Source organism: Mastomys coucha, unplaced genomic scaffold (assembly GCF_008632895.1).
Source record: "Mastomys coucha isolate ucsf_1 unplaced genomic scaffold, UCSF_Mcou_1 pScaffold22, whole genome shotgun sequence".
Taxonomy (NCBI): Eukaryota; Metazoa; Chordata; class Mammalia; order Rodentia; family Muridae; genus Mastomys; species Mastomys coucha.
In genome coordinates, this window is record NW_022196905.1 from 264,324,020 (window position 1) to 264,348,294 (window position 24,275).

Sequence of the window (24,275 nt, forward strand, 5' to 3'; positions counted from 1 at the left end):
TCCAGAATGGAGGGTGACTGAGCACAAGCCCAACTGCACTCATGCTCGACTAGAAGGGTCTACTGGTACATCACACTCAAAAGCCACTCCACTTCATTTGCTGGTGGAATGAGTCTCGAGGCTAAATCAGGTGAGGATCCACTTACTCTTTCTGGGGGAGAGCTTTAGGCAGCTGTGGGTTGGCGGACAGGTGTGGAGGTATGAAGCAGAGGTGGGGGCTTCAGGGCATAGCTGGAGATAGGGAGTCTGCCTGCATCAGTGGGCAGCAATGTGAGCGAGCTTGAAAACCTCCTGCAAACAGGTTGTGGTTCTCAGGACCAATGCCAGTTACTCCAATCTACAGGAGGTCACTGTTTTGGGGCAAGCTGCTGTAGGAGCCCCTAGCAGTCTAGATCGGGCCAGAATGGAGTCAGTCACTAACACTAAGGGTAATCATCAAACTGAGTTTTGAAAAAACTGCTTTGGGCTAGTTTCCCCCAAGCAGGGGCATCCCGGTCAGCTGAATGAACTCAGCGAGGAAGTTCTATTTCAACCATGGAAGGGAATAACTCTGCAGAGAGGACCCACCTTTTGGTCTTGTTTCTGCTTTCCCCAGCCCTTTCTGCCGCTCAGGTCAGCTCTACTTCCAGGTTTCAATAAAACGCTAAATCAGACCTTTAAAATAGACTCTGGCTACCTTGTCTCAGATTGTCATCATTGGAGGTAGAGGCCAGGATAAATTGAGGTTATCTGTTCCCTAGCTGACTGCTCCACAGCCAAGTAAACACTGTACACGGAGTTCAAATCCCACCAACAGCTGCTCTTTCAAGGAGGGTTTCTATTGCTACACAGGAGCTAACTTGCAGCCTGGGGGTGAGGGTCTCAGGAACAGAACTCAGATACTTAAGTAGCAATGGCAAAGTATCTGGCATTCCCACGGATGCGTCCCTGCAGATACCTGACGGGAGGCTGGCACACAGGACTATTTCCAGACCTTACAGCCAGCCACAGCCACATAGCACCAGGAATAGGGAAGAATGCGCGTGCGCTGTGTGTGTCCGGAAGGGGCGGGGCTGGGGGCGTTGAAAACGCGTGCGCGACCGGCGGTGCTTTTCCTTGCCGGCAGGGGCGGGACTTTCAGCGTAAGGGGTGGAGCCTGGCCGCCCTGTCTGACCCCGACCGCCCCGCACCGCGACCCCCAAGTACATGGCGCGGCACGTGTTCCTCACGGGGCCTCCAGGTGACTCAGGGCCTGCGGGACTTGCCAGGGAGGTAGCGCGCCTGGACCTCTGTCCGGTCTCCGGCCTGGCATGGTGTATCGCAGCCCGGCGGGAGGGAAGGCCAGGTGGACAGCGGAGCACCAGTTACAGGTCCCCAAAGGCCGGTTGTGACCCCGGTCTCGCGCCACTGAGGCCCAGGTGTACTCTGTAGATTATGGAGTCAGTTGAACAGGCAGAGGCTTTGGGGAGGAGCAGAGGACCGTAGTAGGAGGCGCGCCAGCTTTGCACAGCACGCCCTGCATTTGAAATCCGGGTGCAGTTGGGTCTCCAGCTTCCTTATGTGGGGTTCACCTGGAGCCATCGTCCATACCTATGTTCACGGGAGGTTTAGTGAACACCGGACTTACAAGCTTTCCCCTTCTCCCGGAGGAGAGCCTGGGAGTGCTGTCAGTCCGGGATTTGCACCACTACACCCCTGCCCCCCCCTCGTCTCCAGAGTTAGTAATGCTCCGCCCCTTGCGCTGCAGGCCCCACTCCAGTGTGCCTCACTAACTATCCCAAACAGTTTGGCTTTCTAAGTCCCTCTCCAGTAAGCTAGCGAGGCTTATAAAAGAAAGCACTCTTTGTTAGCACCTCTGCCTCTTAGCCTCTTCTCAAATATTGACCAGCATCTGTAAGTCATCTCAGAGGGGCCTCTCTGGTTACCCACTCTGCCCAAGCAGCCTTCGGCTAGAGCTGAAGAGGAGAGGCATCAGGGGTCTGACCCACGTGGTTTCCTTTTGGTACTTTGCTCAGCTGTTTTTAACATACCAGTCCCGGTGAGGAGCCTCTGGGATCAAGAACTGTTGTCGGGTTGCTGTGTGGTGTCTTTTTGGAAATACGAATATACGGAGTTTGAAAATTACCTTTACTTATGAATGTGAGTATATGTGCAGGTGTGGAGGTCAGGACACCTTTGGGGAGTTGGTTCTCTCCTTCCACCAGGTGGTTCTCAGGCTTGGAGGCAAACACCTTTACCCCATTGAGTCATCTTGCTGGTCCATAAATATACTCCCCTCCCCCTTATAATAATAGTGCTGCCTGCTTAGTATAAGAGCTATTAAAAATGAAGTGTTAAGAAAGTGACAACCCTTTGATTGTTGGTGAGGGGTGGGCAGTGTTTAGGATGTAAATAAATAAATAAAGGACAAAAAAAGAGTTCCCAGGGAACTCCACCCTCTGGAGCTAAGCCTGGGACCTTTGTTCGTTATTGTTGTAGACCACATACATCTGCTGTTGGCTCATATGTACTTTTGTTTAAAATCCATAAGGACTATACAACAACCCTCCGGCCCACCACCACTGACCTACCTTTGCAGCCAGGCTTCCTGCCCTAAAGGCTTAATGACCTCCCTACACAGAACCATCTGCCTGATCAGACACGAGAGTGGTTGGAGGGATGCTCTATATTTAAACCAGAACTGAGGGTACATCTAGGAGGAAAGGAAATCCCAGATACATCCTGGGACTGCATTAGAAATAAACTTCACGCCGCTGTCCTATGGCCACTGTGCTTGCCCCTGCTGGGGTTGAAAATTCCTCACACCTGGAGCAGTCTGGCAGGCAGTGCCGTTTGCAGCCTGTTCACAGCTATTGCTTGCGCGGGCCAGATGGGTTTGGCAAGGTAAAACTTCTCGACCCATCGTCTTCTTTCTTTGTCTCTTTCAGGGGTTGGCAAAACAACCTTGATCCAGAAAGCCATCGAGGTCCTGCAGTCTTCTGGGGTGCCCGTGGATGGGTTTTACACACAAGAAGTCAGGCAGGAAGGGAAGAGGATAGGATTCGATGTCATCACCCTGTCTGGTGCCCAGGGGCCTCTGTCCAGAGTTGGGTACTGGTGTTTTGTTTCTGCGGGGTTTTGTCTCTAGCCTGGCTTCTGCACTTCTTGGGAACATTTCTTCTCTGTGTGAGTGTCCATGCATGTGGTCCATGTGTCTGTGCAGAGGCCAAACGGGAACATCTGGTATCCTGCTCTGTCGCTCTCTGCCTTAGTCCCCTGAGACAGGGAGTCCCACAGAACCTGGAGTTGTCATGGGGGCCAGCTCCAGAACTGTGTGGGCAAGCCTCTATCACTAAGCTGTACTCCCAACCGTCAGTTTAATTTTAATCTTAGTTTTGATACAAAGTCTTGCTATATAGCCTCCGGCTGGCCTGGAACTCACAGAGATCTACCTGTCTTTGCCTCCTAGTGCTGGGATTAAAGGCATGCGCCACCATGCCCAGCAACCCCTTGCTTACTTTTTATTTTGTGAAAGGCTAAGTTAGTTACCCAAGCTGGCTTTGAACTCAGCTATGGCCCAAACAGCCCTTAAGCTTTTTGTTCTCTTGCCTTCTCTCTCCTCAGCCTCCTGACTAGTTAGGATGATGACAGGAGACCTGCTGCATGGGGCTCAGCTCTTGTGCTGTGGTGTGTGGGCTCATTAGAGGTACAGAGACCTCACTGTTAAATAACTCTGTGTCTTAGTGAGGGCTTTACTGCTGTGAACAGAAACACCATGACCAAGGCAACTCTTATAAGGCCAACATCTAATTAGGGCTGGCTTATACATTCAGAGGTTCAGTCCATTATCATCAAGGTGGAACATGGCAGCATTTAGGCAGGCACGGTATAGGAGGAGCTGAGTCCTACATCTTCGTCTGAAGGCTGCTAGCAGAATACTGGCTTCTTGGCAGCCAAGTGAGGGTATTAAAAGCCCACACCCACAGGGACAACACCCACTCCAACAAGGCCACACCTCCTAATAGTGCCACTCCCTAGGCCAAGCATATACAAACCATCCTATACTGTAAGACAGAATTTGGCTGGAGTAGTGTTGACATTCAGGGAGGGCCTGGTTTTAGGAGAGAAACCTCAGTGGGTCTAACCTTATGTACTCCCTCCTTTTGTATGGGGATTGTTGAGGGTGTGTGCAGAGAACCAGTGGGTCTGCAGAGTAGCCCATCCCCAGAAATCGGAATCCTCCAGCAAACAGTGTCCTCTTTCAGGTCACAGCCTCTACCTGGAAAGCTCGAGTGTCGAGTGGGGCAGTACGTGGTGGACCTGGCTTCTTTTGAGCAGTTGGCACTGCCTGTCCTAAGAAACGTGAGTACATGCTTTCTGTCTTGAGAGCCCAGCAGCCTCTGTGTATTATGGGACTCACTGGCCACTTGAACACAGTGGCTTTTTCCCTATAGTCAGGTTGTGTCTAACAGTCTATAAAGTCTTCCAGCCACTGAGCCTTGCTAAGGGTAGGCAGCCCAATTGGCTGTCACTCTGAGCTGTCATGTGCCCAGAGCATGTGTAAAATATTTCATGTTAGGAAGGCTCTAAGACAGGTATATATCCCCATGTTCTTGTGCACCGAGCTTGCTTGAATGTGTGCCGAAGAACCCATGGATAGTCTACACACTGCTCTGTGTACACAAATCCTACTGTTATGGGGTATGTACCGTGTACCCAGAGCCTACTGTCACATGTATCACTTCGGTGGAACCTAGAGCTCTACCTGAGGAGCTGGTCACTGCCTGCTGAGGACAGCCTCCACCATCAGAGGCCTGGGAATGCTGTGATCTGTGCTGATGTGGTACTGGGATCCCACCCAGCTCTCCTCTTCCCCTCCCCCACCCCTTCCTCAGTTCCTCTGAGCCATGGGGGCTGCTCTGTTGCTACAAGCTGGGAACGGACAGAGATTGCTTATTTCCCCCGGGACCCATGCCTCTCCCCCCAACCCCCACCCCTCTCTCATATCCACACAGCAGTGAGAAGTGTCTGATGACATTCTGGGCGGAGAGTCTGGCTTTGGGCATTGGATCCATATACAGAATTGATTTTTGCTCAGGCAAACAGAATCCTGGGAAGAGAATAGAGCCCATGCCTGGTATCTGGCTGCAGGCTTACGTAAGAGCTCCTGTGTGCTCTCTGACCAGGTCAACAATCTGCCTCTTGTTTTTAATGGAAAAAGGAAATAGAAACTTCTCATAGTTCTACAGCCACCCATGTTTCTGTAATGATTGCAACCATAAACTCAGGCCGTCAAACTGAACTTGGGTGAAGTAATCAGGATCTGTGCCTGATATTCTGGGCTATGTAGCCATTGGTTCATATCTCCTCAAGAAGAGTCATGCTCTCTCCTGCTGCCTCCAAGCAGTAATGGCTCCCTGGAGTGGGTCTGGAAGTGAGGCTGGAGGAGAAGGGCTGGCGGCTGCCCAGGGCTCCTGGGACATGGTACCTACTGCCTGTGTGGGAAATAGTTTGTCAGGCTGCACTTCTGCTAGCACTGACACTATGAGCATGTTCAGCAGAAATGTCCTCTGGTTTGCACTCCGGGACGATAGAAGTACAAGCTTTTCATAGTTTATTAAGTGAGTTTCAGCATCCAACTCATTGGTTCAGACCTCTCTCCATGTTTCATGTTTTGATATAAGTAGATCTTCCATTACTTTATTTAATTTTATGTGTCTGGGTGTTTTGCCTGCCTGTGTGTCTGTTTACCAAATGTGTGCAGTGCCCCCAGAGGCTAAACGAGGGCATCTAGTCCCCTGCAATTGGAACTGCGGACAGTTGTGAATCACCTTGTCCTGGGACACAGGCCCTCTGCAAGAGCAGCCAGTGTCCTTAGCTGCTGAGCCACCTCCCCAGGCCTGGGTGGCTAGTTCTTAAAGCAAGTGACCTTTTAATTTGTTGATTCTACTTTTCTGTTCCTCATATTGATACTTTGTTTCTTTCTTTCCTTTTTTTTTTGTTAGCACAGAAAAGCTCTGTCTTGAACCAAATTTTGAACCAAATTATTGCAGCATTTTACCTATGTGCTTCTTCTGATGTGAGCTTGTTAAAAATGCATTTTTAATCCATCTGGATTTGTTTTGAATATATAGCATGCAGTGACACTCTTAATTAGTTTCTTCGAGATACTTGGCCAGTTTGCCAAAAGCATTTGCTAAAAGCCCATGTCTAATTAGTTTATGCTCTGTAAATTGTGCTTTAAAGCTTGTGTGCGTGTGTGTCGACTTAGGATCCTCTTCTTTTTCACTGACCTTTCTGATTCTTGTCTGAGTACCACTCTAGTCTTGGTACCTAGCTAGTTAATTGTGTTATTTTAAAAAATATTTTATTTTTTAAAGCTATGAGTATATGTGTGTGGGGGACACACATGTGTGCAAGTGTTCATGTACACCCATATGTCACACATACATGTAAATGTTAATAGACCCTGGAAGAGTGTATCTAGTGGACTTGGAGTTACAGGTCGTTGAGAGCTCTCTAAAATGAGTTCCGGGATCCAACCTGGGTTCTCTTCAGAGCAGTCAGTGCTCTTAGCCCAGAGCCATCTCTCAGGCCTTTGCATTTGCATTCTGTAAAACTTGTCATCCATTTGCATTTGTTCCTTCCTCCACACAGAGCCCTGACTGTGACTGCCTGGCTAGCTTCCTTGCCAAGTGGAGCCAGCAAGGAGCCCATTATAAACTCAGATGCTCCATCTTGCTTCTCGGATAGGGAAAACGAGGCACTCCATAGGAAGGAGTTTAGGGAGGGGCACAGCCTGGAAGTAGTGGAACTGAAGTGAACCGTAGAATTGAGACCCATTGTTCGTTAAAAACATCGCATTTTTAACTTGATGAATCAGAATTTCACCAAATTTGTTCTGTTTTCTTACTCTTGCCCAATGAGGTAATTTGTAGGAGTCTTGTGTTTAATTAGTGTTCTTCGTGGTCTTCTAACGGTCAGGGCTGACAGGGTAGGGCTGCCTTCTCTGCAACGGTCCTTTGACAGCCGTGACACTGAATGTATCCTAGAATGTCATGCATTATGGAACGTATCATTTATTGTTTAGTGTGAGTGGAGGTGAAGTCTGACCATGCCCTGAAGAGCAGCTCAGCTGGCATCCTGTGGCTCCCTTTTTTGAGCCAAAATAGACTTTGAAGTGTTTGTGATCTATTTTAGATCCTACTTCAGATCTTCCAACTTCTACTCAGATAGGAAAAGACTTCTGTCAGTGGGTGGTGTGTGTGTGTGTGTGTGTGTGTATGGAAGCTATGGAAGGATCCCGACTCCCAGATTGCAGTTGGATGCCTTCTTAGCTGGGGACCATGGCATTCCTTTCTTGCCTCCACATTTTGGCTCTCTACCTCACCATACCTGTGCCACAGGGTTGGCCATGGAAACCAACGGCTATCTGATATGAATACAAACATGTTTACGAGTCTTTAAAAGGCTGTCGGTGAAGACATTCCTGCAGGAGACTCCATAGCAAAGGGAACTAGAAGCTCAGCCCCAGGTTGGCTCATCGGTCCACCCGCTCCTCCCGCCAACCTGCCCCCAGCACCTGCTGCTGATGTCCTCATGATGTCCCTTAGGCATGGCTGTGCCCTGAGCAGGGAGGCACTCCCTGTGACTGTGGCCTTTTTGCCAGACTTTCCCTAACATTCTACTTTCTCTGACTTTACTTTATCTTCTGAGGATTAAAATAATCCCCTCTGAAGCCCAAGAGGGCAAGCAGCTTTACCTGCCAATCCATTCTCCACCACAGTGGCAGCGATTAGCATGAAGTAACCGTGCAGTGCAGGGCTGAGCTCCTAAGGCCTTGATGCTTTCTTCCGCTCAGATCTGATCTTGACTGCCTGTATGTATCCAGTCACCTTGTTTAGAAAAACAGGTCAACAGTACTTTTATGTAGCAAAAACCAATTATCTGCCTCCCATGCAATGAAGAAAATGGTGCCAGGGATCAGCAATCTCAAATTTTTATCAAAAGTAGAAATGTTGATTCAGTTTTTCCCAGGTTTGTGAAACTTCTAGACAACATTTGGCAGTTGTGAGCGGTCAGCATGGCAGGGGTCGGAGTCTGCTGGCTTCTGTTCACAGTTCTGTGTGCAGAGAGGCTCCTGAGCTGTGGTCAGCAGACTGTGCGCTTACATGCTCCCTTCAGCGATGGGAGATGGTGACATCTCCCACACTCACAGAATAGGTTTCTCGTGACAATGTGAGCTATCTTTATGTATGGCTCTGTCCTCTGTGGGAACCACAGTGACATCCTGCTTGGGCAGGACAGTGGCCTCTTCATGGTGAGAGGGACTTCTTAGACACAGCCCATGCTGTTGTGATCATAAAAAGAGAAAGAATATGTTCTGGTGGAGTGTGGGGGAGGGGGTGCCCTGGTGGGCCCATGCCGAGGCATCCCTTCCCCATGAGGGACCAGACACACACCAGTAGAGTATAGAATAGAGTTTATTTAGGGCATGGGGAGGGGAGTTAAGAGGGTAGGAGAGGCAGAGAAAGGCAGAGAGAAGGAGAGAGTAGAGAAGTAAAGGCCAGCCATGACCACACAGAGTTGGGGGAAGGGAATGGGGAGCAAGGGGGTAAGAGGCAAGAGAGAGACAAGAGCTGTAAGAGGGTAAGAGAGAGGAGGGGCCAAGCAGCCCCCTTTATAGTGGGGCAAGCCTACCTGGCTGTTGCCAGGTAACTGTGGGGAGGAGCATACCTGGCTGTTGCCAGGAACTGTGGGGGTAGAGTCCAGACAGAATACCAATACATGCCTCCTGCCAGGAGGAGGCGGCAAATGAGTAAGGGGAGGTTCAGAATTAAGATTTGACCTCAGGGGGCTGGTGAGATGGCTCAGTGGATAAGAGCACCGACTGCGCTTCCGAAGGTCCTGAGTTCAAATCCCAGCAACCACATGGTGGCTCACAACCACCTGTAACAAGATCTGATGCCCTCTTCTGGTGCTGTCTGAAGACAGCTATGGTGTACTTATTTATATTAATAAATAAATCTTAAAAAAAAAAAGATTTGACCTCAGTAAAAGGCATCTGTACAGACTCTCACACTTACTGTAACAACAGCTGGGGGCAGGACACAGGACTCTGCTCAAGTCCTCCCAGGGGTGCTAATGGGGGGGGGGAAGCTGAGTAGAGGTATTTCTGAGGAGAAGGGGGTGTTAGGTGACCATGCTGGGAAGAGATCACTCATCGCAGTTTGATATTTTTACCAAGAAGCTTGGGGGAAGCAACATGGGGACATGAATCTGCCATGGAGTCCCAGGGGCATAGTATCCAGGCTGTTCCCAAGGGCTGGGATCATGAATACAGGGTTCTCCACCCCTAAGCTGTTAGCTGGTATGAGCTGTCCTGGTCCTAGGATAGCTCTCCCATTCTGGAAGACACCTTGGAAACCATCTACTTTCTGCTTGGTCCCACAGATATGTATAGCCCGCAGGACCAAAAATGGGCCAGGTAGGGTTTCCAGGCAGAACCACACTTCCCTGCCTAGGCACTGGGTGTACTGGGACAGCTACTGAGTGAGGAAGTGTCCTGCAGCAGCCTGGACACACCTTTTCCTGGCCACCCCAGCATTCCATGGAATGCACAGGATGGTGCCTGGGGTGAGCTCTGCAGTTCAGAGGGCTGAGGCACAGGCTGCAGTTCTGCTCGCTAACATCTGGTGCCACCTCATTCCTCCTTGACATCCAGAACCTGGTGTTGCAGGGATATGCTCAGAAGCTAGACTGTGTTAAAATCAATTAACATTGCTACCAGGAGGAATATTTGTTGGGCAAACAATTCAGATAAGAGGAGGGCCACTTTAATTAGTTCATCCTTGGTTCAATATTTTGTTTAAATAAAACGCCAGGCACACCTTTAATTCCAGCACTCAGGAGGCAAACAAAGGTAGATCTCTAAGTTGGAGGCCAGTCTGGGCTACGTGGTGAGTTCCGGGACAAGCAGACAAACACAGGTGCTTCTGTGCCCTGAGTCCATTTCATCTTTCTGGAAGGCAAAGTGGTGGAGTGTCGCTAGAGTTGATGGCTGCCCACAGCTCCTGGACCCTGGACCTGCCAGCTCTGGGCTCAGGAAGTACCTTTTTCTCAGATTTTCCTCTTGTGGCTGAGAATTTACAATCAGCTGGAATGCTGGCTAGAACAGTGCAGGATAGTTGTGATACACAAGACAAGGGTATGGCTCGGGATTTGGAAGTGCCGCCACTGATGCTGCCTGTATTGCCTTCTGGGGTGATGGGACCACCCAGACACCAGGCACACAGTGACTGCCATGTGGCCAAGAGGCACCCATAGCTCTCAGTTGCACAGGGAGGTCCTAGGAAGGAGCGCTGCCTGATGCTGCCATCTTCACACTCAGCCTGGTGCTGTAGGCTGAGTCTTGGGAGCTCAGAATCTGGGTTAGGTCCACAGGGCGAGCCTCCATTGACCTCTGGGTTGTTTCCACCTGGATTTGCTTGAGTATGTGTGTGAAAACAGCAGTTGGGGCATAATGGTGTTTCTTTTTTAAGCTCTTCTGAATACCCTGTTGAGCTGTTTAGAGAAGCAAGCTGCCGTTGCCTGTTCTCAGTGCCCTGACCTTCAGCCCCTCTCCCTGTGACATGTGAATCACTTCCATTTTTATTAAAAACGTATTTTTACAATTTTGCAGTCCTGGACAGAATGAGGGCAATAGAAAGGTTCAAGGTTTACAGTGAACAGTAAACACTGCATGTGCAGGTCCAGGCATCTCCTTACCTCTGTCAGTGCTTTGGAGAGCTGCAGGGGACTGTGCACCCACACGTGTGTACTTTGATGCAGGGCACGTGCATTTACAAGCTGTCACATGTATTTCTTCAATCAGGTAAACACGCACAGTACCTTCCTTCGTCTGGTTTGATGGCTTTCAAAGTTGTCAATCAGGGTTCCAAACAATGCTGGCTCCGGGGAATGTGTCTGCCATAATCCCCTGTCTCTGGGGTGGCAGCATGTTGTCCCTGCCCTGGTAAGGGTTGGCCCAGTTGCAGTGGCCTGGTTTTAGAAAGAGGGACCCCTGTGAGACCAGCTGCTTTTCAGAGTCACAGGCGGCTGATAACCATTTTCTTTTCCAGACTTGGCGCTCAGTTTTGAGGGAAAAGCTTGGAAGGAGAAAACAAGCAGCAGCATCCGTCCCCACAGCCACTCTAGGCTGTGGCAGTCGCAGCTTCCGTTGAGCTCCATAGCCCAGCACACTCCAGGACTGTCCTGTCTCTATCCCCCTTGAAGATGGGCACAGGCTTGCACTCAGCTTGTTACATGAAAGCAAGGAATTGACTTTGGGCCCTCATGCTTGCTGTAGCACTTCTTCCTGTGTCCCAGTGTATACACACATTCACACAATGCATACCCACAATATACATACACACACACTCAGCACACACACATACATGTACTAACATACACTTACATATACACAGGCTCATGCACACATACTCACATACACACCTATACACACTCACACATACACATGTTCACACATACTCAGACATACACATTTACACATGCTCACATACAAATCACATATACATACACTCACACATATACACATACACACATGTTCATACACATACAAATCACACATACATACACATATACTCTCAGACAACATACATATACTCACATACATATATACTCACACATAAGTCACATACACACAAATCATACATTCACACATACACTCTCATACACATACACACATACACAAACAAATCATATACACACATATACTTTCATACACATACACTCACAAACAAATCATATACACGCATATACTTTCATACACATACACACATATACATACTTACACATACACATGGTCATGCATACACATACACACTCACACATACACACACACATACACTGCACACTCACACACATACACTCACCACACTTTAATTTTGGCATACCTAGTATATATACATTTATATCACCAGCCAGGCCTCTGTATAAAGACACAGATGTGAGTATATCCATCCATAAAGCAGTAGAACTGCACCAGAGCAGCACAGTTACCTCTTAATAATTCAGGATCCTTATTTGGCAATTTCATGCGTGTACACACTGTGCTTTGATCATTTTTACCCTCTATTGCCTGCCTCACCCCTCCCACACCCACTGAATTCTTCTTACAAAGTCCATCTTTGAGACAGTTCATTGCTTGGTTAGCGAGTGAGTTATCATTATTTGGACCACCCCTGCTTTTAAACAGACTCCTTTCCATTTGGTTTCATGACTTTTTCATCAACTTTTAGACTGTATTGGAACACAGAGACACCTGCCTGCAGCCGTCATCTCCTTCACAGGAGAGTTAGGGCTACAACCCAGAATTGAAAAGAGGAGCCATGAGAGGGGCCCCCAACATGGCTGTCCTGTTTCCTTTAGACCTACAGCAGTCTTTAGTTTTCGCCTGTTCACAACCTTGATTTCCTCATTGTGTAAGTAGGAAGCCTGGTTACCACTGGACCATTCTAGAAGAAAGCACATTTTGAGAGGAACTCAGAGGCAGGAGATGCGGTCCCAGGAGACTCTTCTGTGAGCCTCGCAGACCCATGTCTTGTGCATGTGGAGGTTTCCTCTGCTCTGTAAGGCACAGCCCAGTTGCCTGCCACAGATGCAGGCCAGGAATCATCAAGGTGAGACCCCCAGAGCCAAGATCACAAGGTTTTGCCGCCCCAGCAACTTTTCCTCTTGTCCACAGGCAAGTCCTAGCTGTGGTCCCAAACACAGAGTGTGTATCATTGATGAGATTGGGAAGATGGAGCTGTTCAGCCAGGCTTTTATCCAAGCGGTCCGCCAGATGCTGTCCATGCCAGGCGTTATCATCGTTGGCACTATCCCAGTGACCAAAGGGAAGCCACTGGCTCTGGTGGAGGAGATCAGGAAGAGGCGTGACGTGAAGGTATTCAATGTGAGTAAGCCCTTGGGGAACCAGCTTCCCTGGGGTCACATCCCAGCCCCTGCTGTCGACCTCTCCTGCCTTCTACAGGCAGTGGAATAGTCAGGGGAGGGGTTGGGGTGTTGACTGGGAAGATCTGTCCAGAGAGGAGCCATGGAGGCAGGAGCCTTAGGTCATGTATTCAGTGGCAGGGTTCCAGCCCCAACCTCACTTGAAAGATGTGAGCATATGATAAAATTAGTTGCTCAAGTCTGGGCCTTGAATTCATAGTTGTGTCAATAATAAACCTGTAAAAAAAAATGGCCAAAAGGTTTGAATAGATATTTCTCCAAAGAATACATAGAAGCCTCCAGTAAGCACAAAGAAGGCATGTATCCCACTAGCATGGCCACCGTGAGGCGTCACACCATGCCCACTAGGAGTCCTTCCATGCTACGGCTAGAGGACGGAGATGGGAAAGGCTGGCATGGCCATGGGCCTGGGCAAACCTCAGCCTCCCTACCCTGTTGATAGGAGGGAACCTAAGCTGCTCTTGGAAACCACTCTGTGGTTTCTCCAGGGGCTGTTAGTGAGTCCACCATCCTGGGCATTCACACAGAAGATATGAATACACTGATCCAGAGCTTGAAGGACTCGCTGCGGCCTTGTTCACAGTACTTTCCTGATGGAATGAGCCCAGGAGATAGATGGACGTGTGACATGTGGTCTGGCCATCTATTGTGCTTAGTGCTTAGTTACACAAAAGGGTGAAGCACACAGACAGACGTGCATACACACAGACACACACATTCTGAAGCTGTCTCACACTGAGTAAAGGAAGCCGGTTATGCAAGGCCCCAATTTCCATGATCCCATTCCTAGACTGTCCAGAAGGCACAAGTACACTGAGGCAGAATAGAGTGGTAATCGCTAATGATGGGCAGGAAGGAGAAGGCTGCTGTGGATGGAGCCCTGCCTGTGATGAAATGTTTATTTCTAACCTTTACATTTGAGTTGCACATCTGTAAGGCAGTCCATACACATGTGCACACAGAAGTCAGAGCCACGGCACCCTTCACATTTAGGACTCACTGATGTACCCATAGACAGTGATTACCAGTTCCCTTCCCGCCCCGGTGCTGCCTCCTCACTGCATGATAGCATGACAAAAGGCATCACATGCTGAGACAGGAGAAGTGTGCCTGCTTGGTCAACATCCTTTTACAAAGCCTTCAATGAGGGCTGGCCACGTGATGATAGAGTTCTTGCCCAGCATGCATAACGTCTTGGGTTCCACCCCAGCACCCTTACAAACAGATGTTGTGGTACACGCCTGAAATCCCAGCACTCAAGAAGTGGAGGCAAGAGGATCAGAAGTTCAAGCTCATCATTAACTATATAGTGTTCAGGACCAGTATGGGGTGCTCAAAACCCTGTTTCAAAAACAGTAAAAAAGCCACCACTGCCATTGTATGGGCCCTGCCCTCGGTATAACATTTCACAGCTCCTTCCTTGAGTACCTTTAACATGTAGCCTTACAAGAGATGAGGCTCCTGACACATGAACGTTTGGTGGTGTGATGATACCTACAGTGGACAGGAACTTCCTTCTCACATCTACACACTCCTGGAGGCCTGCAGGTGCACTGGCTCCTGCTTCCCTTGCTCCATGGCTCTGCTTCCTCTCTGAACACTGCACACCACCTGAGTGGATTCTGCCTAGGCTCTGGTCCCTCTAGACTCCTGTCTCCAGCCCCACCAAGCCTGTACTCCCTTTTCAGGACTCTGCCCCACCATCCTTTATCACTCCCTGGCCTTCTTTATGTCTCTCTCCATCGTAGTCTGTGACCTCATGACATCAGAGTCCTTAATGGCAGCACCACAAGGTCAAGAGGCTAAGACTGTGCTGCACCCCCTGTCTTCTTTGGCTTGCTTCATCTCTCAGAGGAGCAGAGATCTGAGGTCAATCTGCAGCACTCAGACTCTCCAGGGTCATGGAAAGATGGTAGATGTCACTGTCTTGGGAGTAACTTGGAGTCGTGGGCAGCTCTTCTGTGTGCCCACATCTCCTGGGCCCAGATCGAACTCCTCTCTGCTTTTCTCCAATCAGGCTACGGCTGCTGAGTCTTACCCTCTCCCATCTCCATCCCGTGCCTCCAGTGCTTTGAGACATGCATTCCCCACAGGACTTGGTGATCCTGAAGAACTGGCTTCTACCTCCCTTCCATGCTCTCTAGGAAACGTTGGCTGGAAGGAAGGACCAGAGGGGAGGAGGTGCTCGCTAAGCTTGCTGTCTTGCCTTTCCCCACAGGTCACCAAGGAGAACAGGAATAGCCTCCTGCCAGATATTGTGGCCGTCGTGCAAAGCAGCCGGACCTAGGGCAGTGCTGTTGGGGTCCAGCTCTGCCTCTGCCTGCGGTGGGTGGGCCCTGAGCAGCACCCAGTCAGTCCACTGTGTCCTATGTGTGCTCCAGACTTCTATTTCCTCTTACAGTTGTGCATGCGATTTGAGTAAATTCGAAAACAAGTCTACCAAACATTAGGTAGAACTTGCTCCCATCAGGGTTTATAACATGTTTGGGGCTGAGGAAAGATGGGAGTTCACTTCTTCATTGACTTTGAGTGCTGGAGATATTAAACACCTCTCCAGGTGCAGCTCCAGACCGGTGCAGCTGAAAGCAGTAACAACTGGTTCTCTTCAATTATTTGCAAAGCGGAGGGGTGTTTATTCCTCTGTTACTGACTAATAAAAATGGAAATGAATCTTGTGGTTCAGACACAGGAGTCCTTGTGTGGGAAGGACAGTTTTCACAATGCTGGTGTTAGCCACAGGCCAGGCATGAGCAAAAGCTGCTTGTGCTGACCTAACCCAGGCATGGTTTGCAACCACTCTGAGCCCAAGTGCCTTGCCAAGAAAGAAAGGGGGCATGACTGTCATCAGAGAAGGCTTTGGAAGCTGATTTGAGCTGTGGTCCCCACGGGCTGCTGCAGGGGCTTCTCTGTGAAGAATGAGCTCATAGGCAGGTGGTTCAGCCCATACTGGGCTCTGCAGCACTAGGAAAGAGTTAACTATGGGCACTGCAGGATCCATGAAGGCCCAAGGCTCCCCTCCCTGTGGCAGGTGGCACCAGAACTCTTAGATTATTTGGACATTTTTTTAGCAACAGCATTAATGACAAGGGACCTATGGATGTATATGGGCCTGTGCTAACAGGGATGCCTGAAAGCTGGGCACCAGTTGATAATGCAAGAAGCACTTCACACGAAGGCCAGAGGCTGTGCCTGAGATAGGATCTCATGTTCGTCTTTACTCCAGGGTAGTTTTCAAGTTCTGTCCTGTGCTTGTCAAGCTCCTAGAGTAGTGGTCTCAACCTGTGGGTTGAAACTTCTGGGGGTCAAACCTTTCACAGGGGTCACCTAAGACCATCAGAAAACACTGATAAATACATTACAACAGTAGCAAAATTAGTTATGAAGTAGCAATGCAAAGAAGTTTTCCGTTTGGGAGTTACCACAACATGAGGAACTATATTAAAGGGTCACAGTGTTATGAAGGTCAAGAACCACTGCCCTAGAAGGACCACTGCAGAAATGCCTTCTAGGTGAGGAACTGGGACTCAGGATGGCCTACATGTTCGTTGGGAGGAGTAGCTGCCTCTCTCCCCCTCTACTACCCAGGTAGACTGTCCAAGGAGGCCAAGTATAGAGCTCATGGCCTTGGCAGGCTGGCTGTGATGCCATCAATGGGTACCAAGGCAGGTGAGACACAGTATAGGTTAGAGCTGCTAGTATTAAGGCAGCAAGTCACCCAGGACCTGAATGTACCCAGCCGAAAATTGCTACACAGCCAGGCCCTGCTAGGGAGCCTTACTCAGCCCTTTGAACCTAGAACAAAGGAGGCAGAGAGAAGAAATGGTGCTGGAAGCAGAGTGTTCTTGCTAGGCCCAGGGGGACCCTGTGATGCCATCTTACTCGATCCCTCTACTGGTATGCACCTGTAATCGAAGCACTTGGGAGTCAGGTGCACAAGGATGGTGAGTTCCAGGTCAACCCAGGTTGTGGAGAGCCACTTGAGCCCCTAGACGGTGCTGGCTTCCGCCATCCCGAGAGCGAGGGGTCTCGTAAACAAAGCCCTTATTTGGCTAAGCTTGCTGCCCTTGGTTGCTTCCGCATTTGGTGACCTATCCGCTTTTGCCACGTGGCCCATTGGGATTGGCTAAGCTTGGGAGTGCTTAACGGACGAGGGCGTTGCCCTTGGTGCTGAAGACTGTTGAAGGTTCCTGAATAAACTGGTAAAAGAAGAGCTCTTGGGTCGTGTGTCTTTCTTGCTGGTCGAGGCGGACGCGATACCAGGTTACACAGGGAAATACTCTCAAAAAACAACTTTTAAATATCACGGCCACAGCAGGTGGGAGACTCCAACATAAGGCTGAATGGCTTTAGAACCTCTGCTTAGTGTACGTTCTGTACCCTCTTATCTAGGCTCCCTGCCGTCTCTCGAATCACATGCCTTAAGTCTCACCCTCACAATGACCTGTAAATGTACCACTGGCATGTCCTTCAGTGACTACCACTCTCGCAGATGAGCGTTGAGGTTAGGGAGCAGGTACGCAGACTGCAGATGCGAATCCTAGGATTGCAAGGAACTAAGATGAACAGCATTGATCTCTCTAATGGAGGTGGATGTGAGTCCTGACTTGAGAAGTTCATATTAAAATCGGTCACATGCATTTCAGCCAGACTAAGATGTCAGAGAACCAACAAGAGAAAGACCGATAGAAGCCCTTGCCACCTCTCTCTTTGCAGGTTAGACCACCAGCTGCTTCACAACCAGTGGCTTGAAAATAATTCCTTCCTTGTCTCTGAATGAAGGTAAGCTTGTGTGTGCAGGCCACATGGCTTTTAAAGTAGATGATAGAGTATCTTGGGTGCTCCTGACCAATGGGGAGGCTTCTAGGAAAGCTACAAGTTCATTTGCTCATTTGGTCCTCACCCCTTGGACCATGGAAGTCTTGGGAACAGTGAGGGGGACCTGTCCTCTTCCTATTGAGATTGGGGTTCATAGAGGATTGGGTTGACCCATGTGTGCCATCTGCACATGGTGGCTTGGGAGAGAATGGCACTGAGAGAGAACTGCCTGCGTGAGCAGACTGTGCCCCACACGTCAGATGCTGGAATGACCACCAATTTCAGACAAGTATTCTGTCAGACACTGCAAAGCCTAGTGCTGTACCTGTACTATCTTTAAAAAAGAAATGCTTTCATTTGGTGTCAACTATGTCTAGACAGATGCTAGCTGAACACCTGAGCCACCATGGCAGGAAGTGTCATGCAGGCCTGTCTCTTGTTCTTCCACCAGAGTGAGTAAGGCTCTGTGATACCGGACTCTTTCCTGGGAGGACCTGAGCAACATGTCATACATACAAGTTTTATAATTAAAACTAGAGGAGTATAAATCTTGCCCCTCAGAAGAGGAGGCAGAAAGGATGTGAGAGCCAAAAGGCATAGAGGACTCCAGGAAACAAGGGCCCCTAAACCAGCATGATCAAAACCCCTATGAACTCATGGGACAGCAAGCACAGAACCCACACAGGTCTACACCAGGTCCTCTGTGTCTATAGCATGGCTTCCAGCTCAGTGCTTTTAGGGGATCCCTGAGTGTGCAAACAAGTGTGTCTCTGATTCCTGTGTCTTCTCTTGGGCTCTTTTTCTTCTCTTTGTTTTGTCCAGTTCTGATGTGTTATCTTTATATCATATTATATTATATTTATTATATTACAATATCTTAGAAACCTGTTTGTTTTCTAATGAGACAGATGGATCTGGATGGGATGGGGGTGGGGAGAAACTGGGAGGAGGAGGAGGAGAGAGAGGAAGCCATAATCAAGATATATTATGTGAGAAAAAAAATCTATTTTCAATAAAAGGGGGTGGTGAACTTGAAGTCTAAGGTCATCCTTGGCTACCTTGCAAGTTTGAGGTTCACTTGGGCTACATGGGACCCTACCTCCACCCCCCCCCAAAGTTATACAATAAACAGAAAGCCTGGGTCATATCCTTAGTATTGCCAAACAGCTTTAGGGGGTCTGAGGGGGACTCCAGTGTGCCTTTCCTTGTGGAGTTAGTGTGCATGTCCACTTCTCAGCATGTAGGCATGGTGGTTGTGTCCCTCCATGGGCAGGGCACTGCACAGAATGCAGTTCATGAGCCTGTCTAGGTGGGTGAGCCTGGTACTTACCTATTGCAGTTACTCTTTCCCTACCAACTGAGCTCCAGCCTCTTAGAGAGCTCCCGTTTTATAGGTGCCAAGCAGCAGCCAGCCATGCCCCCAGATGGTTGCTAGTAGGCATGTCTTTCTCTCTCTGATTTCAAGTGCACCCCCAGCTCAGAACTAGCCATTTAGTCCGGAGTATTGGCAAGCTTCCCAAGGGAGTTTCAGGAAGAGGCCATCCCAGTTTGATTTAGTCAACCTGAGAACTTCAGTGGGTCATACCAGCTTCTTAGATGCACAGCTGCATGGAACACAGACATTTTATTTCTAGAGAATTTAGAGAGATGCCCCATCTCTGCTCCAGGACAGCAAGAGGCTCTTCCCCAAAGACCAAAGCAGGTAGCACCTAAGGTATGGTGTCTGAGGTTGTCCTCGGGCTTCTACATGCATGTGAACAGACACACACACACACACACACAGACACATGCACACACACAGATGCATGCACACATGCTCACACAAAAACACATGCAGGCATGCACACACCTTCCTGGTGCTGAGGGACTGCTGTATCTGTCCTTGGCAGCTCCTGGTTTCCAATCTTAGATGCTTTGGAGACGTAACTGTGCCTAAGCTGAGCACTTCTTTCATTCTGCCACAGTCACGCCAGAAGGTTGGTGAAGCAGATGAGCATGAGAGGTAGCATCCTCCTCTCCTATCAGCAGGAGGTTGTGCTTCCGTCCTGCACTGCCCTCTGGGAGTATCTGAGATAGGATCAGCACTACTCCGAACCCCTAAAAAAGGGAGTCTTTCTCAGAGAACAGGAGATGTGTTTAGGGAAGACAGTAGACATACAGCCATAACCGTAAACATTTTAATCCCTAAACCAAAGGTCTGTGCAAATGTGCTCATATACAGTAGAGCTCCATCAGCTTGGAAGACAGAGCATGCATTCCTGGGAAGCACGCAGGGGTCCCGGGTGGCCCAGAACTTGAAAGAGGAGAGTATCACCTCTAACTCTCATCTGGGACCAATGCACCACCAGGCTGTTGCTAGTGCCTTGCTTGCACTTACAGCTGTGCAACGGTGATAAAGAACGAGGCTTGGAGGCCTCTGACCTCCCACTGCTGGTCTAGGAGCTATGACTCCAATGCTCTCAAATAGCAACAATAATGTGTAAAGTGCCAATAACTTAGCATGCAGCTCTTCTAATTTAACTAGCGCAGGAAGGAGCTAGTCAAGGGCCCTATGCACTCTAGTTGTTTTGAGATAGAACATGGCTTTTGTGAGAAACGTCCAACTTTTGAGTGGTGCTTGAGGGTTGAGGTACAAGGTCATCTCCCCAGCCCCCACGGTGTGTGAGTGTTTTCAAAACCTGAGATTACGTTATCGTTTTCTAGAACAGCTCTGCCTTTCCCTCGGGAAGAACCATGTGTCTTTGGAGCAGTGGGAGAGTCACCATCTCTCCACCAGACATGTGTTCCACTATTGCTCGTCGGAGGTACTCTGCTGGGAAGCTGTGTCATCCAGGCCCATGTCCTCCTGGCTTGCTCTCCGGCACAGCACCCCCAGGTTCTCCTCCACAGCCTCTGCCAGGCGTCCATCTTGAAGCTGCCCCTGGTCTGAGCTGTCAGTGGGTTCACATGGTTCTGAGAAGTGCTTCAAAAACAGAACAGAGACAGCTTAGCCTATGCTCACTGCCTGGCTCTCCCGAGTCGCTCCACCCACCACTCAGACATAGGAACTAAGGCCACGGTGGCTGCATGCTTTGAGGTTGGGCTCTTATACTGGGCCGGAGGACTGTACTGACAGGCAGCCTCTGAGGTTAGGGTGTGCCACTGAGCTGCACGTCTACATGGCCTCTGAATGTGAGGCTTTGCTCAGGAGGCATGCCCCAAATCCAAAGGTTGCTCAAGAGTGTGGCCTGTGTATGCCTGCCCGACATCTTCCAAGTCCCTCTCTGCCCACCTTGCCCTGGTACTGATGCTGCCCTTGCAGTTTCAGCTCAGCAGTGTCACAAGAGCCCTTGGATCCCAGATGCTCAGAGTTCTATGGGCCTGTTGCCCTTGCTAGGGATGGAAGAGGAGAATTGCCAGAGCCCTGGAAGTATGCCATAGAGTATGCTTTAGTAAATGGGAAAAGAAAGGATGGAGAAAGATTCAGTGGTGTTTTATTTAGGTACTTAAACTCATGGAAGCTCCTGGAGTCCCCAGTGCCTTCTCTTCGGCCAAGATGCATGGATCTGCCTGAGCTTTGCCTTAACTCATATATTTTTTTTTTGTCTTTTCATTCTTAACGTAGCATGTAAGAGAGCATCTGATTGTTTGTCAACCCCTCTCTTTCTCACATATGAGTCCCAGCTGGTCAGCTGAAAGTCATTTAGCATGGCTTCTGGGAAAGTAGCATCTTACTTAATTGAACCTTTTAAAACTTGGTTTCTGGGATGGAACCACTTGGAAGTGGTTAGCCATCTTTAAAATTGGGAGTCCATAACAATTTAACTCTAGTGTGTCTATTCCTGTCTTTTCTTCTCCTTTAGGGCACAGTGGCCTTGGGAAGGAAGGAATCCTGCTTCCACAGAATGGGTGAGAGGAGGCATGTACCCATTCTTGGGCTTCTGCTTATGGAAATAATTATGTTGGGGAACACTGAGCCACCCTGATCACATCCATGGGGCTCGTGACCAAAGGTTGGAATGCTCTTTTATTTACTATAGAGCAACCTGTCCTGGAAGGAGGCAAGAGCATCTGGCTGGTGGGTGGGAGCCCTGGGCCCTGGATGCCCACCTGCCTGTCTTCCATCCTGAGGCAGTCCTTACCCGAGTAGCATGGCCCGAAGCCCTAGCGGAAGGACCCATCATAATGTTGACGCTGCTGGATGACTGGGTGTCACTGGTATTGCCTCCCTCTGCAGCAGAGAGTCCAGATATGACGAGTGCACTGGAGAAGCTCCTTTTGCCAAAGAGGAAGCTGAGAGTAGAACTGGTTGAAGAGCCCAGGCTAGACCGAATGAGTGCCTCGGCCCGCTCTCGGACACTCAAGTGGCCCGTGGTGGTGACGGGAGGAGGCTGGGAGTGCAAAGATGCAGCTGAGGTGTGCAGGGAGAGCCGGCTGCCTGAGGGTCTCTGGGCTAGCTCATGCACAGATGTGGATGTCTGAAGGAAGGCCTGGTGGCTCTCTAGGATGGGACCCGAGGAGCTCAGCGTAGGTGGTCTCTGGCTTATTGCTGAGTGTGCCTGGACAGATTGGCTTCTGCCCTTCCTTCTGCCTATAAGAGAGAGCAGAGCACCTGGTCAAGCCCCATAAGAAGTACTTAAATATGGGGGCAGGGTTGGTCCCTGTACTTGCTGGTTTTGTATCAACTTGACATTAGCTGGAGTTATCACAGAGAAAGGAGCTTCAGTTGAGGAAATGCCTCCATGAGATCCAGCTGTAAGGCATTTTCTCAATTAGTGGTCAAAGGAGGAGGGCTCCTTGTGGGTGGTACCATCTCTGGGCTGGTTGTCTTGGGTTCTATAAGAAAGAAAGTTGAGCAAGCCAGGGGAAGCAAACCAGTAAGTAACATCCCTCCATGGCCTCTGTATCATCTCCTACTTCATGCCCTGCTTGAGTTCCAGTCCTGATTTCCTTTGGTGATCAACAGCAATGTGGAAAGTGTAAGATGAATACCCCCCCCCAACTTGCTTCTTGGTCATGATGTTTGTGCAGGAATAGCAACCCCGACTAAGACAGCCCCTTTCCATTACAATCCACAGATTAGTCTATCAACGAAGGTAGCACCCTTCTGAAACCAATCCCCCCAAGAACCATATCTTGGCTCAATGGGCTCACCTCCTGTGTGCCACTTTCCATGACTGGGCTCACCTCCTCTGTGCCACTTTCCATGACTGGGCTCACTTCCCTTGATTGACCCACCCTGGCTTTGCATCCGGGGCCACAGCTTCAAGACACAAACTTTCTGAAAACATTTCCTATGCAAATCATCAAGATGTTTTTAGATGTAGAATTTAATTCTACCTGGCAGAAGCCAGGTAGGTATATCACCAGACATTATTCTGTCTTTTAAAATGTATTGTTTAATGACTGTGTTCAATAAAATATTTTTTCCTAATTATGTGTGTATGTGTATCTGTGTGCAGTGCCCTTGGAGACCAGAAGTGTCCATACCCTGGGGCAGCTGTGAGCTGTCTGACATGGGAACAGAACTCTGGTCCTTTGTAAAAGCAGTAAATCCTCTTAACCACCAAGCCATCCCAAAAGACTCCAGTGAAATCTTTCTGATGTTGTCTATGAGCATTGTCTGTCCAGGAAACTGATACCAAACTAAGAGAGGGGATAAGAGCTCTGGGGTTCTATAATACAGTGGGATAACGTCTTACAGCAACTGGATAGAAGAGTCTAAAGAAAGGTGCCTCACATTGAAATGACAGTTGTGGGAGGGACTGCACATGCTAACTACCTGGTTTGATCATTTCCCAAGGTGGATGCACATCAGAGTGTCGTTCTGCACCCCATAAACATGGCCAATCAAGAAATAAATCTGCTGGGTGGTGGTGGTGCACGCCTTTAATCCCAGCACTTGGGAGGCAGAGGCAGGTAGATTTCTGAGTTCGAGGCCAGCCCAGTCTACAGAGTAAGTTCTAGGACAGCCAAGGCTACACAGAGAAACCCTGTCTTGAAAAACAAACAAAACAAAAGAGAGAGAGAGAGAGAGAGAGAGAGAGAGAGAGAGAGAGAGAGAGAGAAATCTTTGTAAATCTTAAAAACAGCATTATTGCCTTAGGTGGCTGGGTATACCTATATCTCTGTGGTGCTCTGGACATCTGCACAGCTTGTGCCCAGGAAAGCCAGGTCTGCCCAGAGAACTGGCAGGGGTGGGAGCTGACCAGTCAGCCTTTGGTCACAGTGATGGGGTACTCCTTTTCGAAGGTCATTTATTGGTGACCTGCCTGGGCTTCCTCTGGGATGTGAAAATGGGAGTCTCAACTTGAGGTGATGTACGGGGTCCCCAGAACTGGTGCTGGCTTCTCTGGGCTGAGTGGCCTGGGGCCTTTCTGTTTTGAGTATAAGCGAATGGCCTTGGCCCTGAAGGTTCCTGCTGAGAAGCCAGTTGGATGTGGCTTCTTCTAAAAGGGTGAATATTGTGAGCAAGGAGTCTGGAAGGGCCAAGCCTCTGTGATTTCTAA

At 49.3% G+C, this 24,275-nt stretch overlaps 2 protein-coding genes across 4 annotated transcripts in view; one reads left to right on the top strand and one right to left on the bottom strand.

Annotated features, from left to right (window-relative positions):
- The first annotated feature begins 1,051 nt into the window (after positions 1 to 1,051).
- Ntpcr (nucleoside-triphosphatase, cancer-related) lies at positions 1,052 to 15,642 on the top strand. 2 transcript variants are annotated; one of them, XM_031341835.1, is made up of 5 exons: positions 1,052 to 1,219; positions 2,907 to 3,069; positions 4,224 to 4,320; positions 12,704 to 12,904; positions 15,191 to 15,642. In XM_031341835.1, the coding sequence occupies exons 1-5, from the start codon at positions 1,186 to 1,188 to the stop codon at positions 15,257 to 15,259; spliced, it is 564 nt and encodes a 187-aa protein (XP_031197695.1). In that variant the 5' UTR covers positions 1,052 to 1,185; the 3' UTR covers positions 15,260 to 15,642. The 2 variants fall into 2 exon arrangements, with proteins under 2 accessions (XP_031197695.1, XP_031197694.1); XM_031341834.1 differs by having other exon boundaries at positions 1,054 to 1,219; positions 12,704 to 12,913.
- Positions 15,643 to 19,946: 4,304 nt separating this feature from the next.
- Pcnx2 (pecanex 2) overlaps positions 19,947 to 24,275 on the bottom strand; it is a 156,081-nt gene continuing 151,752 nt past the window's right edge. For both annotated transcript variants that reach the window (XM_031341830.1, XM_031341829.1), the window contains exons 33-34: positions 21,909 to 22,357; positions 19,947 to 20,749 (exon numbers count right to left, since the gene is read on the bottom strand). In XM_031341830.1, coding sequence (XP_031197690.1) covers positions 20,576 to 20,749; positions 21,909 to 22,357 — 623 coding nt within the window. In that variant the 3' untranslated portion in view covers positions 19,947 to 20,575. The remainder of the gene's footprint in view (positions 20,750 to 21,908; positions 22,358 to 24,275) is intronic.

Excerpts from the sequence above, each read along its gene's own strand:
- Ntpcr (XM_031341834.1), top strand. The coding sequence starts at position 1,186 with ATGGCGCGGCACGTGTTCCTCACGGGGCCTCCAG. Across the intron at positions 1,220-2,906 it reads GTTCCTCACGGGGCCTCCAG|GGGTTGGCAAAACAACCTTG; the intron begins GTGACTCAGGGC and ends TGTCTCTTTCAG. Across the intron at positions 12,914-15,190 it reads GTGACGTGAAGGTATTCAAT|GTCACCAAGGAGAACAGGAA; the intron begins GTGAGTAAGCCC and ends CTTTCCCCACAG.